The sequence below is a fragment of the Scyliorhinus torazame genome, chromosome 12 (genome assembly GCF_047496885.1).
Source record: "Scyliorhinus torazame isolate Kashiwa2021f chromosome 12, sScyTor2.1, whole genome shotgun sequence".
Classification (NCBI taxonomy): Eukaryota; Metazoa; Chordata; class Chondrichthyes; order Carcharhiniformes; family Scyliorhinidae; genus Scyliorhinus; species Scyliorhinus torazame.
In genome coordinates, this window is record NC_092718.1 from 5,946,560 (window position 1) to 5,962,178 (window position 15,619).

General features: G+C 56.3%; 1 protein-coding gene across 1 annotated transcript in view; it reads left to right on the forward strand.

Annotated features, from left to right (window-relative positions):
• Positions 1 to 248: 248 nt before the first annotated feature.
• The window catches only part of rab11a (RAB11a, member RAS oncogene family), a 51,595-nt gene continuing 36,224 nt past the window's right edge, over positions 249 to 15,619 (forward strand). The window contains exon 1 of the mRNA XM_072470337.1: positions 249 to 441. Within this exon, the coding sequence (XP_072326438.1) occupies positions 402 to 441 (40 nt within the window). The 5' untranslated portion in view covers positions 249 to 401. The remainder of the gene's footprint in view (positions 442 to 15,619) is intronic.

Here is a 15,619-nt window from a genome sequence, read left to right on the forward strand (position 1 = left end):
CCGCCCATGACTTCTCGGCCCGCCCCATGACATCCCTGGCCCCGCCTCTCATGACATCACCGATCCAGTACCATGACACCCGGCCCCGCCCCATGACATCACCGGCCTGCCTCCGATGACATCATCATCGCGCTCCGCCCCCAGTGAACTCGTCATGCTGGTCCCGCCCCCAGTCGATAAGATATGAATTATTATCGGCGTTGAGTTGTTTTATTGCTGAGTTAATTTATTCTCCGGATGAAACTGACGCGGGAAAACATTCGGACTTTTACCATCGGCCGCACAAAACAAAACCAATGTTCCGGAAGAGGTGACCTTTGCCCCGGAAGCGGAAGTCGGGTAGCTGCCGGAGTCGGGCTCGGTCACTTTGAAACTTTGGTGAATTTGGAGTCGGCGCGAGGATGGGGACCCGGGACGATGAGTATGACTATCTGTTCAAAGGTAGGAGCGGGCCCCCCCCCCCCCCGGGGCCGCCCCCCCCCCCCCCGGGGCCGCCCCCCCCCCCCCCCGGGGCCGCCCCCCCCCCCCCCGGGGCCGCCCCCCCCCCCCCCCGGGGCCGCCCCCCCCCCCCCCGGGGCCGCCCCCCCCCCCCCCCGGGGCCGCCCCCCCCCCCCCCGGGGCCGCCTCCCCCCCCCCCCCCGGGGCCGCCTCCCCCCCCCCCCGGGGCCGCCTCCCCCCCCCCCCGGGGCCGCCCCCCCCTCACCCCCCCCCCCCCACCCCCCCCGGGGCCGCCTCTCTTCCCGCCCCCCCCCCCCCCGGGGCCGCCCCCCCCCCGGGGCCGCCCCCCCCGGGGACACCCTTCTCCCCCCCCCCCCCGGGGACACCCTTCTTCCCCCCCCCCCCCCCCCCCCCGGGGACACCCTTCTTCCCCCCCCCCCCCCGGGGACACCCTTCTTCCCCCCCCCCCCGGGGACAACCTTCTCCCCCCCCCCAGACAACCTTCTCCCCCCCCCAGACAACCTTCTCCCCCCCCCAGACAACCTTCTCCCCCCCCCAGACAACCTTCTCCCCCCCCCAGACAACCTTCTCCCCCCCCAGACAACCTTCTCCCCCCCCAGACAACCTTCTCCCCCCCCAGACAACCTTCTCCCCCCCCAGACAACCTTCTCCCCCCCCAGACAACCTTCTCCCCCCCCAGACAACCTTCTCCCCCCCCAGACAACCTTCTCCCCCCCCCAGACAACCTTCTCCCCCCCCAGACAACCTTCTCCCCCCCCAGACAACCTTCTCCCCCCCCAGACAACCTTCTCCCCCCCCAGACAACCTTCTCCCCCCCCAGACAACCTTCTCCCCCCCCAGACAACCTTCTCCCCCCCCCAGACAACCTTCTCCCCCCCCAGACAACCTTCTCCCCCCCCAGACAACCTTCTCCCCCCCCAGACAACCTTCTCCCCCCCCAGACAACCTTCTCCCCCCCCAGACAACCTTCTCCCCCCCCAGACAACCTTCTCCCCCCCCAGACAACCTTCTCCCCCCCCAGACAACCTTCTCCCCCCCCAGACAACCTTCTCCCCCCCCAGACAACCTTCTCCCCCCCCCAGACAACCTTCTCCCCCCCCAGACAACCTTCTCCCCCCCCAGACAACCTTCTCCCCCCCCAGACAACCTTCTCCCCCCCCAGACAACCTTCTCCCCCCCCAGACAACCTTCTCCCCCCCCAGACAACCTTCTCCCCCCCCAGACAACCTTCTCCCCCCCCAGACAACCTTCTCCCCCCCCAGACAACCTTCTCCCCCCCCAGACAACCTTCTCCCCCCCCAGACAACCTTCTCCCCCCCCAGACAACCTTCTCCCCCCCCAGACAACCTTCTCCCCCCCCAGACAACCTTCTCCCCCCCAGACAACCTTCTCCCCCCCCAGACAACCTTCTCCCCCCCCAGACAACCTTCTCCCCCCCCAGACAACCTTCTCCCCCCCCAGACAACCTTCTCCCCCCCCAGACAACCTTCTCCCCCCCCAGACAACCTTCTCCCCCCCCAGACAACCTTCTCCCCCCCCAGACAACCTTCTCCCCCCCCAGACAACCTTCTCCCCCCCCCCAGACAACCTTCTCCCCCCCCAGACAACCTTCTCCCCCCCCAGACAACCTTCTCCCCCCCCAGACAACCTTCTCCCCCCCCAGACAACCTTCTCCCCCCCCCAGACAACCTTCTCCCCCCCCAGACAACCTTCTCCCCCCCCAGACAACCTTCTCCCCCCCCAGACAACCTTCTCCCCCCCCCAGACAACCTTCTCCCCCCCCCAGACAACCTTCTCCCCCCCCAGACAACCTTCTCCCCCCCCCCAGACAACCTTCTCTCCCCCCCCCAGACACCCTTCTCCCCCCCGACACCCTTCCCCCCCCCCCAGACACCCTTCTCCCCCCCCCAGACACCCTTCTCCCCCCCCCCAGACACCCTTCTCCCCCCCCCAGACACCCTTCACCCCCCCCCCAGACACCCTTCACCCCCCCCCCAGACACCCTTCACCCCCCCCCCCCAGACACCCTTCACCCCCCCCCCAGACACCCTTCTCCCCCCCCCCCCCAGACACCCTTCACCCCCCCCCAGACACCCTTCACCCCCCCCCAGACACCCTTCACCCCCCCCCAGACACCCTTCACCCCCCCCCCCAGACACCCTTCACCCCCCCCCAGACACCCTTCACCCCCCCCCAGACACCCTTCACCCCCCCCCAGACACCCTTCACCCCCCCCCCAGACACCCTTCACCCCCCCCCCAGACACCCTTCACCCCCCCCCAGACACCCTTCTTCCCCCCCCCAGACACCCTTCTCCCCCCCCCCAGACACCCTTCTCCCCCCCCCAGACACCCTTCTCCCCCCCCCAGACACCCTTCTCCCCCCCCCAGACACCCTTCTCCCCCCCCCAGACACCCTTCACCCCCCCCACCCCAGACACCCTTCACCCCCCCCCAGACACCCTTCTTCCCCCCCCCCCAGACACCCTTCTCTCCCCCCCCCCAGACACCCTTCTCTCCCCCCCCCCCCAGACACCCTTCTCTCTCCCCCCCCCAGACACCCTTCTCTCCCCCCCCCCCAGACACCCTTCTCTTCCCCCCCCCCCCAGACACCCTTCTCTTCCCCCCCCCCAGACACCCTTCTCTCCCCCCCCCAGACACCCTTCTCTCCCCCCCCCCAGACACCCTTCTCCCCCCCCCAGACACCCTTCTCCCCCCCCCAGACACCCTTCTCCCCCCCCCAGACACCCTTCTCCCCCCCCCAGACACCCTTCTCCCCCCCCCCAGACACCCTTCTTCCCCCCCCCCCAGACACCCTTCTTCCCCCCCCCCAGACACCCTTCTTCCCCCCCCCCAGACACCCTTCTTCCCCCCCCCCAGACACCCTTCTTCCCCCCCCCCCCAGACACCCTTCTTCCCCCCCCCCCCCCAGACACCCTTCTTCCCCCCCCCCCAGACACCCTTCCCCCCCCCCCCACAGACACCCTCGTTCTTCCCCCCCCCCCCCAGACACCCTTGTCATCCCCCAGGCACCCTTCTCTCCCACCCCCCCAGACACCCTTCTCGCCCTCCCCACCCACCAGGCATCACACTCCCTCTACCCACCCAGGCCCCACCCCCCCCCCCCCTACCCACCCAGGCCCCACACTCCCCCTACCCACCCAGGCCCCACACTCCCCCTACCCACCCAGGCCCCACACTCCCCCTACCCACCCAGGCCCCACACTCCCCCTACCCACCCAGGCCCCACACTCCCCCTACCCACCCAGGCCCCACACTCCCCCTACCCACCCAGGCCCCACACTCCCCCTACCCACCCAGGCCCCACACTCCCCCTACCCACCCAGGCCCCACACTCCCCCTACCCACCCAGGCCCCACACTCCCCCTACCCACCCAGGCCCCACACTCCCCCTACCCACCCAGGCCCCACACTCCCCCTACCCACCCAGGCCCCACACTCCCTCTACCCACCCCACCCAGACCCCTAGACACCAGCCCCACCCCCTCCCGGTGATAATACTGATGTGTGGGGTTGTCCTGCAATTTTGGACATTCATCTAAATTTTAAAAAATTATTGTCACAAGTAGTTATTATCTTGCACTGAGTGCTGAATTTGGGTGCATTTGAGTGCTGTAGTGAAAGTTTGGTGACTGAGGGATATTAAGGGTTCATTTTTATCTAAAGTCTAGTCTTTTATTTAGTTAATTAACTTAAAAGTTGCTGTTTGGTTTAGATCTTACTACTCTAATTTAACAAATAAATTTAAAAATGTTTGTGTTTTGCCTTTTTTATTTTTGTGTGTTTTTTTGTGAATTGATGACCTGTACGTTTATCTACACGTACAGGAGTTAAGCCAGCATCCACCACTGACACTGGCGTGATGCTGGGTGTGAAAACCAAGCAAAAGAACATAAAGGAACTGCTGGTTAAAACAAAAGAGGGGAGTGCCCCCAAACAAAGAGTGGAGCACAGCCCAAAAGGAAAGCGAAAGGAAACAAAAACTTATCAAAAACCCGTCAAATTAAAGTGAGAGAATCTGGGTGGATAAGGCAATCCAACCCCTGCGGTGCCCACCGAGCACGGAAGGCGAGTGTGCCCGTGGACACCGCATGTTCCCACTCCAGGGACACTCGGCCGCCAACGATGCCACGGAAGATGGGCAGTCAGGCTGGACAACCCCTTCGGTCGCCCGCTGCCCGGACCTATTAATGGCAAGTTTAGCCAGGCTCAGGAGCAGGTTCACAAGCAGGTCGTCTGCCTTCCCCACCCCCCTCCGCACTGGATATCCGTAGCTCAGGAGCGTGGGGCTAAAGTGCAAAGAAAACCTCAACAACAGCGTTGTCAAGAAACCAAAAAGTGCAGCCTAGGACAGACAACATAAACATGCTCCACAGTGTCCACCAGGCAGCAAAAGTGGCAGGTCTCTGGCAGAGCCGTGAAGTGATTTAGACGATAGTTGCACGGCACTGTCATGCGCAACACCCTCCGCCCCAGGTCCCCAAGTTTTATGGGGAGGACGCCTCTGTAGAGGGACCTCCAGTGCGGACCTCCGCCGCCGGACAGCAACGAGACACGCCAAGGCGTGTCCGGGTGGCGGGCGAGGATAAGGAGGTGGAAGATGTGCAACAGCAGGCCGTATAGAAAACCCCTACGCGCAGTGCGAAAGGGCACGAAGGGTATTTCCGCGATGCGGCTGGTGCTGTGGGGCACCAGCATCTGGGGGGGGTTCTGTGGTTTGGGACCAATGTGGAATTCCATCCGAGCAGGGCTCTGCTCTGACTGGGTGCCACTGCACAATCGCGCCGTCTCGAGTCCAAGTGTGCCCATGGGGCCGAGCATGACCGTTTTGAGGCCTTGGATAGCTTTGGCCGCTTACAGGGCTGACACAGCTCCGCGCCTGGCAAGCTCGTAGGGTGTCATCCAGCCTGCCCCTCCGTCAACCAGCACGTCGCCGATCCTGATCACCCCGGCATCCACAGCGCTCCGCCAGCCACCTGAACGGATATTGGTGGGGGTGCGGATTCCTAAGCAGCGGCTCCCTTACGACAGCCACTACTCCTGACGGGGAGAGCTGCGGCGCGTGGCGACCGTGTTCCAGACTTTGAGAAGGTCCTGGTACAAGACGGGCAGCGCCGACAGAGTTCCGAGGACCATTCCGGTCAACGAACAGGAGCCGCACGTCGTAGTTCAGGCCGTGCACCTGGCGGAAGAAATACGTTGCCAGGGCACATCATCGTGGAGAAGGCTCAACGTACAGGTATCGCTGCAGGGTTTGAAGGCGGAAAGTTGCGACCTGGGTGCGAAGGCACACCAGCACCAAACCGCCCGCCACAATCTGGAGACTCAAGACCTCCGCAGCGACCCAGTGTAATCCTTTGTCCCAGAATAACTAAAGCAGGATTCTCTGGATGCGTGTGACAAAGTCAGGGGGAGGGGTCAAAGTGACCAGCCGGTACCACCGCATGGAGGCAATCAGCTAGTTTATGACGAGAACTTGACCCCTGTGGCATAGCCCTCTGAGCAGTCCTGTCCAGCATCCCAGACGGCATGGCACTGGCTCCTTGACCCCTAAGATCTCCGGCTGAAAATGTGGAGCCAACAAGATAGCCACCCCGCCCGAACGTGGGGCCAAGTGACTCATGAAGACTTCTCCCTTGCCACTCCAGGGTCCACTGAGCTTCGTCACCCGGAATGGCGTAGGTTTCCTGCAGGAAGCACGCCCCTTACTTTCCATCCCGAAGGGGCTGGCTGCTGGGCGGACGAAGATGTGGTAGAGGAGAGGGGGGGCAGTGCCCGCCGTGGTCGCCCTGGAGATGATGTTGGCAGCAGCCGTTAGGGGGGGCAGTTCCGACGAAAATGCCCCAGCTCTCTGCATGCATGGCACCGCATGCCATCTGCCGACCAGAACACTTTATGGTCCTCCCCTTGGTGGGAGACCACAAAACCTCCCTCCGTGACCGCCTCTCGGGTCAGGCAGACAAAAACCTGACGCCGGAAGGAGTATACATGACGGAGGGAAGGGTCCCGCAGGCCGAGCGACAGTGGTGCCACCCTGGACCTGACCTACCCCAGTAGGTTGAGATGGGGGAGGAGGAGCTCGGGGTGGTAGGGCGGGACATTGGAAAGAACGTCACGTTCGGCGGTGGCCTCCAGCGGGTCCACTGCCACGTGTGTCCCGTCCACTGTGAGCCCCCTTTCGAGGACACGGCGGACCGCCTGCTCGGCCCGCAGGAAAAACACGGCCTTGCCATACATCCTAGAGGCGGCTACCATGGCCGAGGGACCGACGACCCCGGCCATTGCACGAGTGCACGCCTCAACGGTCATGGTGGGGTGGGCATAATATTTGACCCCAAGTTGCCGCTTTGGTAGACGGAAGGACGCGGAGGCAGTGGAAGGTCGACAGGCTGCCGCCCCCGCATAGGTTCTTGGCTGCCCTGCCCCCGGCAGAGTGGAGGATGCCCACCGGTATGGCACGGCCATGTAACTGAGATCAGGGTAGCAGGGGGGGGGGGGGGAAGAAGGGTGATGGATGTAGCACCACAACAGCAGGTGCCACAAGGGAAAGGTGCTGCAGGGCAACAGCAGAGCGAGGCAGCGTCCTTCAGCCCTCGAGGGGCCTAAAGCACTGTCCCAAGCTGCCCCACACCCGCCACAGGTGGTGAAAAGGCGGGCGGACGACACTCTTCTGCCCTGTGGGGGCCCGAAACAAAGTCCTTTGTCTTCACAGCAGCCCCAGGTGGTCCCATTCCCACCTCAGGCAGAGTGGGTGGGAGGACAAGGCAGGCAGCAGGGCCTTCACCCCAGGAGGGGGCCTGCAGCAATAGGCCCCAGGTGGTCCCATTCCCACCACAGGCACAGGGCTGCGAGGACAGAAGGTGGGGCAGGGTAAGGTTGGGGAGGAAGCAGAAACCACAGGAAGCAAAGCAGCAGCTCCACTTCTTCACCGGCTCAATTCAGCTTTGAGCTCGTGTCCAAGCTGAAACTCTGACTGTGGTACATTCACTTCAAAGTTGCTGTTTGGTTTAGAAGAAGGTGAATTTTCAATCAGCTTTAATCAGAGGTTCTACTTGTAGGTACTTGCAGCTGGAGCTTGTTAATTAGTTAATTGGAATAGGCCAGTTTTCAGAGGCTAGATTCACAGTATAAAAGTGATCCCCTACAGTGCAGACTTAGTTTGCATTGAGTGCTGAATTTGGGTGTATTTGAGTGCCATAGTGAGAGTTTGGGGACTGAAGGAGTGCTGAATTTGGGCGCATTTGAGTGAGTGTTTGGTGACTGATAGAGTCAGGTGAGGAGGGAGTAAGGTGCTCATTTCATTTCCTACATTTCCGCAAAGAGCGAGAAGAGAGCCAGGAGTTTACAGAGAGTGCAGCTGACTGGGAGCAGAGTCGGAGGGCGGAGATCCAGTTGATCCACAGGGCAGCTATATTCTGTCAGGTAAGAGGGGATGGAGGTTAGGGCAGTTGCATGCTCCTCCTGTAGGATGTGGGTGGTGAGGGATACCACCGGTGTCCCCGCTGCCTATACCTGTGGGAAGTGCACCCAACTTCAGCTCCTCAAAGACCGTGTTAGGGAACTGGAGCTGGGTGAACTTTGGATCATCCGGGAGTCGGAGGGAGTTATAGAGAAGAGTTACAGGGATGTAGCCACACCCAAGGTACAGGACAAGAGTAGCTGGGTTACAGTGAGGGGAAAGAAAACGAACGAGCAGACAGTGCAGGGATCCCTTGTGGCCGTTCCCCTTCAAAACAAGTATACCGTTTTGGATGCTGTTGGGGAGGCTGACCTACCGGGTGAAAGCCCTAGCGGCCAGGTCTCTAGCACTGAGCCTGGCTCTATGGCTCAGAAGGGAAGGGGGGAATAGGAAAGCAATAGTAATAGGAGACTCAATGGTTAGGGGAATAGATAAGAGATTCTGTGGTCGCGAGCGAGACTCCCGGAAGGTATGTTGCCTCCCGGGTGCCAGGGCCAGGGATGTCTCGGATCGAGTCTACAGGAATCTTAAGGGGGAGGGGGAGCAACCAGAAGTCGTGGTGCACATAGGCACCAACGACATAGCTAATAAAAGGGATGAGGATCTAAAAAGTGATTTTAGGGAGTTGGGTTGAAAGCTAAAGAGCAGGACAAGCAGAGTAGTGATCTCAGGATTGCTACAGGTGCCACGTGCAAGTGAGGCAATGAACAGAGAGCGAGTGCAGCTGAACACGTGGCTACAGGGCTGGTGCAGGAGGGAAGGCTTCAGATATGTGGATCATTGGGATATCTTCTGGGGAAGGTGGGACCTGTACATGAAGGACGGATTGCACCTAAACTGGAGGGGCACCAATATCCTGGGTGGGAGATTTGCTAGAGCTCTTCGGGACGGTTAAAACTAGTTTGGCAGGGGGATGGGAACCAGAGCTATGGATCAGAGGATAGGGTAGCTGTTGAACAGGCAGAAATAGAATGCAGCAAGTCTTGAGGAAGGATAGACAGTTGATAGGGCAAAGCTGCACTCCGTGGAATGGGTTAAAGTGTGTCTGTTTCAATGCAAGGAGTGTCAGGAATAAGGGAGATGAACTTAGAGCATGGACCAGTACTTGGAACTACGATGTTGTGGTCATTATGGAGACATGGATTTCATAGGGGCAGGAATGGTTGTTAGATGTTCCGAGGTTTAGATGTTTTCAGAAGAATAGGGAGGGGGGTAAAAGAGGAGGGGGAGTAGCACTGTTAATTAGAGAGTGCACCACAGCTGCAGAAAAGGAGGTAGTTGAGGAGGGTTTGTCTACTGAGTCAGTATGGGTGGAAGTCAGAAACAAGAAAGGAGCAGTCACTTTATTGGGAGTTTTCTATAGCCCCCCCAATAGCAGCAGAGAGATAGAGGAACAGATTGGGCGGCAGATCTTGGAAATGTGCAGAGGCAGCAGAGTTGTTGTCATGGGTGACTTCAACTTCCCTAATATTGACTGGAACCTCCTTAGTGCAAATGGTTTGGATGGAGCAGATTTTGTCAGGTGTGTCCAGGAAGGATTCCTGACTCACTATGTAGATAGGCCGACTGGGGGGAGGTCAAATTGGACTTGGTGCTCGGCAACGAACCAGGCCAGGTGTCAGATGTCTCGGTGGGAGAGCATTTCGGTGACAGTGACCACAACTCCTTGACGTTTACCATAGTCATGGAGAGGGATAGGAACACACAGTATGGGAAGGTATTTAATTGGGGGAGGGGAAATTATACTGCTATTAGACTGGAGCTGAGGAGCATAAAGTGGGAACAATTGTTCTTGGGGAAACGCACAACAGTAATGTGGGGATTGTTTGAGGAGCACTTGCTGCGACTGCTGAATAGTTTTGTCCCACTGAGACGAGGAAGGAATGGTAAGGTGAAGGAGCCTTGGATGACAAGAGAAGTGAAGCTTCTACTCGAGGAAGAAGGAAGTTTACGTAAGGCTGAGGAAGCAAGGATATGACTCGGCTCTAGAGGGTTACAAGATAGCCAGGAAGGAACTCAAAAATGGACTGAGGAGAGCTAGAAGGGGGGAAGAAAAAGCCCTGGGGGGAAGGATTAGGGAAAACCCCAAGGCGTTCTACACTTATGTGAGAAATAAGAGGATGATCAGAGTGAGAGTAGGGCCGATCAGGGATAGTGGAGGGAACTTGTGCCTAGAGTCTGAGGAGATGGGGGAGGCCCTAAATGAATACTTTGCTTCAGTATTCACTAGAGAGAGGGACCTTGTTGCCCATGAGAACAGTGTGAACCAGGTTAATAGACTCAAACAAGTTGATATTAAGAAGGAGGATGTGCTGAAAATTTTGAAAAGCATCAGGATAGTTAAATCCCCTGGGCCTGACGGGATATACCCAAGGTTACTACCGGAAGCGAGGGAGGCGATTGCTGCGCCTTTAGCGATGATCTTTGCATCCTCACTCTCCACTGGAGTAGTACCGGATGATTGGAGGGAGGCGAATGTTGTTCCCCTATTCAAGAAACGGAATAGGGAAATCCCTGGGAATTACAGGGATTAACTCGTCTGTGGTGAGCAAAATATTGGAAAGGATTCTGAGAGATAGGATTTATGATTATTTAGAAAAACATAGTTTGATTAAAGATAGTCAGCATGGCTTTGTGAGGGGCAGGTCATGCCTCACAAGCCTCATTGAATTCTTTGAGGATGTGACGAGACACATTGATGAAGGTCAGGCAGTGGATGTAGTGTATATGGATTTCAGTAAGGCATTTGATAAGGTTCCCCATTGTAGGCTCATTCAGAAAGTTAGGGGCATGGGATACAGGGAAATGTGGCTGTCTGGATACAGAATTGGCTGGCCGAAAGAAGACAGCGAGTGGTAGTGGATGGAAAGTATTCCGCCTAGAGGTCGGTGACCAGTGGTGTCACGCAGGGATCTGTTCTGGGACCTCTGCTCTTTGTGGTTTTTATAAATGACTTGGATGAGGAAGTGGAAGGGTGGGTTAGTAAGTTTGCCGATGACACAAAGGTTGGTGGAGTTGTAGATAGTGTTGAGGGTTGTTGCAGGTGACAACAGGACATTGACAGGATGCAAAGCTGGGCTGAGAAGTGGCAGATGGAGTTCAACCTTGATAAATGTGAAGTGATTCATTTTGGAAGGTCGAATTTGAATGCTGAATACAGGGTTAAAGGCAGGATTCTTGGAAGTGTGGAGGAACAGCAGGATCTTGGGGTCCACGTACATGGATCCCTCAAAGTTGCGTATGGTGTGTTGGCTTTCATTAACAGGGGTATTGAGTTTAAGAGCCGCGAGGTTTTGCTGCAGCTTTGTAAAACTGTAGTTAGAGGACACTTGGAATATTGTGTCCAGTTCTGGTCGCCTCATTGTAGGAAGGATGTGGATGCTTTGAAAAGGGTACAGAGGAGATTTACCAGGATGCTGCCTGGACTGGAGTGCATGTCTTATGAAGAAAGGTTGAGGGAGCTGGGCTTTTCTCACTGGAGCGAAGAAGGCAGAGAGGTGACGTGATAGAGGTGTACAAGGTGATGAGAGGCATGGATAGAGTGGATAGCCAGAGACTTTTCCCCAGGGTGGAAATAGCTGTCACGAGGGGACATAATTTTAAGGTGATTGGAGGAAGGTATAGGGGAGATGTCAGAGGTAGGTTCTTTACACAGAGTGGTGGGTGTGTGGAATGCACTGCCAGCAGAGGTGGCGGAGTCAGAGTCATTCGGGACATTTAAGCGACTCTTGGACAGGCACATGGACAGCAGTAAATTGAAGGGGTGTAGGTTAGGTTGATCTTAGATTAGGATAAATGGTTGGCACAACATCGTGGGCTGAAGGGCCTGTACTGTGCTGTACTGTTCTATGTTGTAAGTAGGCTTACATTAACACTGCAATGAAGTTACTGTGAAAATCCCCTAGTCGCCACATTCCGGCGCCTGTTCGGGTACACGGAGAATTCAGAATGTCCAATTCACCTAACAAGCACGTTTTTTGGGACTTGTGGGAGGAAATGGGAGCACCCAGAGGAAACCCACGCTGACACGGGGAGAACGTGCAGTTTCCGCACAGTGACCCAAGCCAGGAATCAAACCCGGGTCCCTGGCGCTGTGAAGCAACAGTGCTAACCACTGTGCTACCGTGCCGCCCTTCCAGGTGGTGATGTTCGCTGGCGCTGTGAAGCAACAGTGCTAACCACTGTTCCACCGTGCCACTCTTCCAGGTGGTGATGTTCGCATGTGTCCGCTGCCCTGCTGGATAGTAGTGGTCATGGGTTTGGGAGGTGTTGTCTAAGGAGTCTTGATCAGTTCCTGCAGCACATCTTGTAGATGGTACACAAGGCTACTGTTAATTAGTGATGGAGGGAGTGAATGTTTGTGGAAGGGGGAGCATTCGAGCTGCTTTGCTCTGGATGGTGTTGAGCTTCTTGAGTGTTGTTGAAACTGCACTCATTAAAGGCAAAGTGAAGAATATTCCCTCACACTCCTGACGTGCCTTGTAGGTGGTGGACAGGCTTTGGGGAGTCATGAGTTGAGTTACTCAGCGCAGGACACAAGCTTGCCACCCTCACATTTATTCTGTATACACCTCCCTCTGCCTCAGGAAGGCAGACAGCATTATCACAGACCCCTCCCACCCAGCCTTTTGCCTTCTTCCAGACCCTTCCATCAGGTAGAAGATACAGAAGTCTGAAGACCCGCACATCCAGACATAGGAACAGCTTCTTCCCCACAGCTACTAGACTCCTCAACGACTCCCCCTCGGACTGATCTGTTCTCTGTAAGAACACTATTCACGACGCCCTGTGCTGCTCTTGCTCATGTATTTGCTTTGTTTGGCCCCTTGTTCCGCACTGTAACCAATCACTGTTTCTCGATGCACCATTTGTCTATGTTCTCTGTCGATTATTCTTTTTGTCTACTGTGTACGTTCCCTCGGCCGCAGAAAAATACTTTCACTGTACTTCGGTACATGTGACAATAAATCAAATCAAATTCCTAGCGCCTGACCTGCTCTTGAAGCCACAGTATTTGCATGACCATGCAATCCCTACAATGCAGAAGGAGGCCATTCAGCCCATCGAGTATGCACCGATCCTCTGAAAGAGGACCCTACCAAGCCCCACTCCTTTGCCTTATCCGTGTAACTCCACTTTACCTGCACATCTTTGGAGTGTGGGAGGAAACCCACATAGACACGGGGAGAACGGGCAAGCTCCACACAGACAGTCGCCCAAGGCTGGAATTGAACCCGGGTCCCTGGCGCAGTGAGGCAGCAGTGCTAACCTGTGTAACATCATAGCCCCATCGCTAGTGCAGTTCATCTTCTGGCCAATGGTAACCCACAGGATATTGATAGTGGGTGATTCAGTGATGGGAATACAATTGAATGTCAAAGGGTGATGGTTAGATTCTCTCTTGTTGGAGATGGTCATTACCTGGCACCTGTATGATGTGACTGTAACTTGCCACTTGTCAGCCCAAGCCTGGATATTGTCCGGGTCTTGCTGCATTTGGACAGGGACTGCTTCATTATCTGAGGAGTCGCGAATGGTGCTAAACATTGTGCAGTCATCCGCAAACATCTCCACTTCTGACCTTCTGACGGATGGGAGGTCACGATAAAGCAGCTGAAGATGGTTGCGCCGTGAGACACTAGATCATAGAATTTACAGAGCAGAAGGAGGCCATTCGGCCCGTCATGTCTGCACAGGCCCTTGGAAAGAGCACCCTATTTAAGTCCTCACTTCCACCTAACCCAGTAACCCCACCTAACCTTTTTGGACACTACGGGCAATTTATCATGGCCAATCCAACTAACCTGCACATCTTTGGACTGTGGGAGGAAACCGGAGCCCCCGGAGGAAACCCACGCAGACACTGGGAGAACGTGCAGACTCCGCACAGACAGTGACCCAAGCCGGGAATCGAACCTGGACCCTGGAGCTGTGAAGCAACTGTGCTAGCCACTGTACTGCTCTGAGGAACTCTTGCGGTGATGTCCTGGGACTGAGATAATTGACCCCCAACCACCACAACCATCTCCCTTTGTGCCGGGTATGACTCCAACCAGCGGAGAGTTTCCCCCTGATTCCCATTGACTCCAGTTCAGCTAGGGATCCTTGATGCCGCACTCGGTCAGATGCTGCCTTGATGTCCAGGGCAGTCACTCTCCCCATATCTTTTGGGCATTGGTCATCAGGAAGCATAATATTGTAATGTGACAGAACTCATCTCCCTTGACCCTCTAACCCTCAATAAGAGACATGCATTATGGACGGCACGGTAGCACAGCTCTGTTGCTTCATAGCGCCAGGGTCCCAGGTTCGATTCCCGGCTTGGGTCACTGTCTGTGCAGAGTCTGCACGTTCTCCTCGTGTCTGCGTGGGTTTCCTCCGGGTGCTCCGGTTTCCTCCCACCAGTCCCGAAAGACCTGCTGTTAGGTGAATTGGACGTTCTGAATTCTCACTCAGTGTATCCGAACAGGCGCCGGAGTGTGGCGACTAGGGGCTTTTCACAGTAACTTCATTGCAGTGTTAATGTAAGCCTACTTGTGACAATAAAGATTATTATTATTGACTACAATATAGCTGATATAAAGAGCTTGGGTGAGGAATTTTAGGCAGCCATGTGCTAACAGCCTAACAAAGCCATTAAATACTCTATGCCACCTGTAATCCTCTCTTGGATACCTGTTGTCTCTGCCTAAGATGTAAACTGTGCGAAAGTCATACAGACAATACCATACTTCTTGGGTCTAACATTGGGCTTTGAACTGATGGCTGAATAAGCAAAACATTATCAGTGAGCCAGCCAGTCCAATACTATGTACAGTTGATCAGATAATCTACTGCCCTGCACTATCCCCGTAACCCCACCTAACCGGCACATTTGCTGACTGGGAGGAAACCCACGTAGACACGGTGAGAATAATAATAATCGCTTATTGTCACAAGTAGGCTTCAATGAAGTTACTGTGAAAAGCCCCTAGTCACCACATTCCGGCGCCTGTTCCGGGAGGCTGGTACGGGAAATGAACCCTCGCTGCTGGCCTTGTTCTGCATTACAAGCCAGCTGTTTAGCCCACTGTGCTAAACCAGCCCCAATGAGCAAAGTCCACACAGTCACCCAAGGCTGGAATTGGACCCGCGACCCTGTCGCTGTGAGGCAGCAATCCTTGCCATATAAGTCGGCTTTCTTTAAACTTTATAGAACCGTAGTTAGGCAGCACTTGGAATACAGTGTTCAATTCTGGCCGCCACACTACCAGAAGGATGTGGAGGCTTTGGAGAGGGTGCAGAAGCAGTTTAGTAGGATGTTGCCTGGTATGGAGGGCATTAGTTATGAGAAGTTGGATAAACTCTGTTCTCACTTTAATGACGGAGGTTGAGGGGCGACCTGATAGAGGTCTGCAAGATTATGAGGGGGATGAGCAGAGTGGATGGTCAGTCTTTTCCCCAGGGTGGATGAGTCAATTACTAGGGGGCAGAGGTTTAAGGTGTGAGGGAATTTTTTTTCACAGAGGATAGTGGGTGCCTGGAACTCGCTACCGGAGGAGGTGGTGGAAGCAGATACGATAGTGATGTTTAAGGGGCGTCTTGACAAATACATGAATAGGATGGGAATAGAGGGTTCCCGGATGTGTAAGGGGTTTTAGTTCAGACGGGCAGCATGGTCGGCGCAGGCTTGGAGGGCCGA